The sequence below is a fragment of the Octopus bimaculoides genome, chromosome 4 (genome assembly GCF_001194135.2).
Source record: "Octopus bimaculoides isolate UCB-OBI-ISO-001 chromosome 4, ASM119413v2, whole genome shotgun sequence".
Classification (NCBI taxonomy): Eukaryota; Metazoa; Mollusca; class Cephalopoda; order Octopoda; family Octopodidae; genus Octopus; species Octopus bimaculoides.
Window position 1 is genome coordinate 136,957,111 of NC_068984.1, and position 3,007 is coordinate 136,960,117.

The window sequence follows — 3,007 nt, forward strand, 5'->3', positions numbered from 1 at the left end:
CGTACACAGACATAGCTGCATATGAACACACATACAGCTACTAAAATACAAACACACACACACACACACTCAAAATTATACAGACGTACACAGACATAGCTGCATATGAACACACATACAGCTACTAAAATACAAACACACACACACACACACACACTCAAAATTATACAGATGTACACAGACATAGCTGCACATGAACACACATACAGCTACTAAAATACACACACACCCACATATACATAGACACATACACACACACTCCAAATCATAGTCGTACAGAGACATACCTGCACATGATCACACATACAACCACTAAAATACAAATCCAGATTTACTCACAAATGCAAACATACGACTGACACACGAACAAAAACACAGAAATATGCAGAGGTCTTTCAAGACCAAAGAACCATTAAAAAATATATAAAAAAAAAGAAAAACATAATTTACATAAATTTGATTCCACAAAGGACCAAATGTGACGACAAACTTCAAAGCAATTCTTAAATTCTATTATTTCAAAATGTAGTAATATTTAGCTTGGTATTTTTTTACTGACTATCTCAGCTTTTATGATTTATTTGCTCCAGTCATTGGACTGTGGCCATGCTGGGGCACGGCTTAAAGGTTTTGATTCAACAAATCGACTCCAGTGGTTATTTTTTGCGCTTGGTACTTATGGTAGGTGTAAACAAACCAACACAAGTTGCCAGAGTGTTTTGTGACGCACACAAATGCACACGTGTGCATGTACGTTGTTTGAAGCACTGAGAAATTTCCAAATAAGCCAAAATACAAATAAAGCTGTCAAGAAATAAATAAATAAACAGATCATAATAAATATTTGGTAAATATACCCCCTAAAACAGGAATAAGAAGACAGAATCACCAGCATTCAATCTTCTTAAAAACACACACACACACACACATATATATATATATCATCATCATCGTTTAACGTCCGCCTTCCATGCTAGCATGGGTTGGACGATGTGACTGAGGACTGGTGAAACAGGATGGCAACACCAGGCTCCAATCTAATTTGGCAGAGTTTCTACAGCTGGATGCCCTTCCTAACGCCAACCACTCAGAGAGTGTAGTGGGTGCTTTTACGTGTCACCCGCACGAAAACGGCCACGCTCGAAATGGTGTCTTTTATGTGCCACCCGCACAAGAGCCAGTCCAGGGGCACCGGCAACGATCTCGCTTGAAAAACCTCATGTGTCACTCGCACAAGAGCCAGTCCATGGGCACTGGCAACGATCTCGCACGATATATATACGACGGGCTTCTTTCAGTTTCCATCTACCAAATCCACCCACAAGGCTTTGGTCGGCCTGAGGCTATAGTAGAAGACACTTGCCCAAGATGATACGCAGTGGGACTGAACCCGGAACCATGTGGTTAGTAAGCAAGCTGCTTTCCACACAGCCACTCCTGCGCCTATATATATATATATATATATTATAATGGAATAATTATTATGAAGCATTGTGTAGAATATATTTCAATTTCTTGAAAATGGGGTCATAACCTCAAAATATTGAATACAAGGTACGTCTACGTTAATTCACATATTTGTTTTCTTGTGATTTATCTTGCATTTACTTCACATTGCTTTGGCCTTACCCACGATCTTTTACACAATATATATATACATACATATATATTTATACACACACACACATACAAATACACCCACCTATCAATACCACTACTAGCTCACTCTTCTATCCAATTTCCATCTTCCATTCACAAATACTTCCATTATACAACCATTTTATTTGATGGATCAAAATTTGTAACACAATATAGCATATCTAAACACCATGAAATATATGGGGTTTTTGTTTTTTTTTTTACAGGAGAGCATTGCATATTTACCAAAATATCTGTCATGATCCTATAATCTTCAATTACATTGGATTTTGCTTCATTTATCCTTGCGACAAGACCCATTGCGACTCCAGCCACGGGTTCCTTAATTGGTACACCGGCATCCATTAGTGCAAGGCTGCCACCACATACAGAAGCCATAGAAGAGGAACCTAAAACAGAGAGAAGAAGAAGATGAAGAAATAATAATCCTTTCTACTATAGGCAAGGGCCAAAATTTGTAGGTGTGGGGTGGGGGGAGAATTAGTCGATTACGTCAAACCGAGTGTTTCACTGTTACTGAATTTATCGACCCCGAAAGGATGAAAGGCAAAGTCGACCCTAGCAGTATTTGAACTCAGAACGTGATGACAGACAAAATACCACATTTTACCTGGCGTGCTAACGATTCTGCCAGCTCATCACCTTCAGGGAGAGAAATGACGATGCAATCAAAACTAATATAAATTAAAAAACATGGATCTGTTTCATTGGACTTTTCAAAAAACGGTCTTAGGCATGCAATGAACAAAATAAATAGGGTGAATCTATATTGATTTCATTTGTTTTGTTTATTTTGTTTATTGCATACCTACAGGTATTTATTCATATTCTAACTAAACTTGGTGTATTGGACATGTCATCAGAGCCTAGGCTAGATCACCTTGCAGTCTTTGTTTCAATTCTCTATAGCTCTGGGTTCAAATCCTGTCAAATGCTAACTTTGCGTTTTATCCTTTCAGGGGCCAGTTAAACAGCACCACTCAAATGTGGTAAGGTGTGTATGTATATGCGTGTATGTATGTATATGTGTATGAATGTGTGTGTGTGTGTATATGTATATGTGTATGAATGTGTGTGTGTGCAGAAACATTAGCACGCCGGGCGAAATGCTTAGCGGTATTTCGTCTGCCGCTACGTTCTGAGTTCAAATTCCGCCGAGGTCGACTTTGCTTTTCATCCTTTCGGGGTCGATTAAATAAGTACCAGTTACGCACTGGGGTCGATATAATCGACTCAATCCGTTTGTCTGTCCTTGTTTGTCCCCTCTCTGTGTAGCCCCTTGTGGGTAGTAAAGAAATAACACATATATATATGTTTGTATGAATGTACATATATATATATATATATA

At 38.5% G+C, this 3,007-nt stretch overlaps 1 protein-coding gene across 1 annotated transcript in view; it reads right to left on the minus strand.

Annotated features, from left to right (window-relative positions):
• The window catches only part of LOC106868227 (polyribonucleotide nucleotidyltransferase 1, mitochondrial), a 208,537-nt gene that overhangs the window by 9,459 nt on the left and 196,071 nt on the right, over window positions 1-3,007 (minus strand). The window contains exon 18 of the mRNA XM_014913393.2: window positions 1,885-2,048. Coding sequence (XP_014768879.1) covers window positions 1,885-2,048 — 164 coding nt within the window. The remainder of the gene's footprint in view (window positions 1-1,884; window positions 2,049-3,007) is intronic.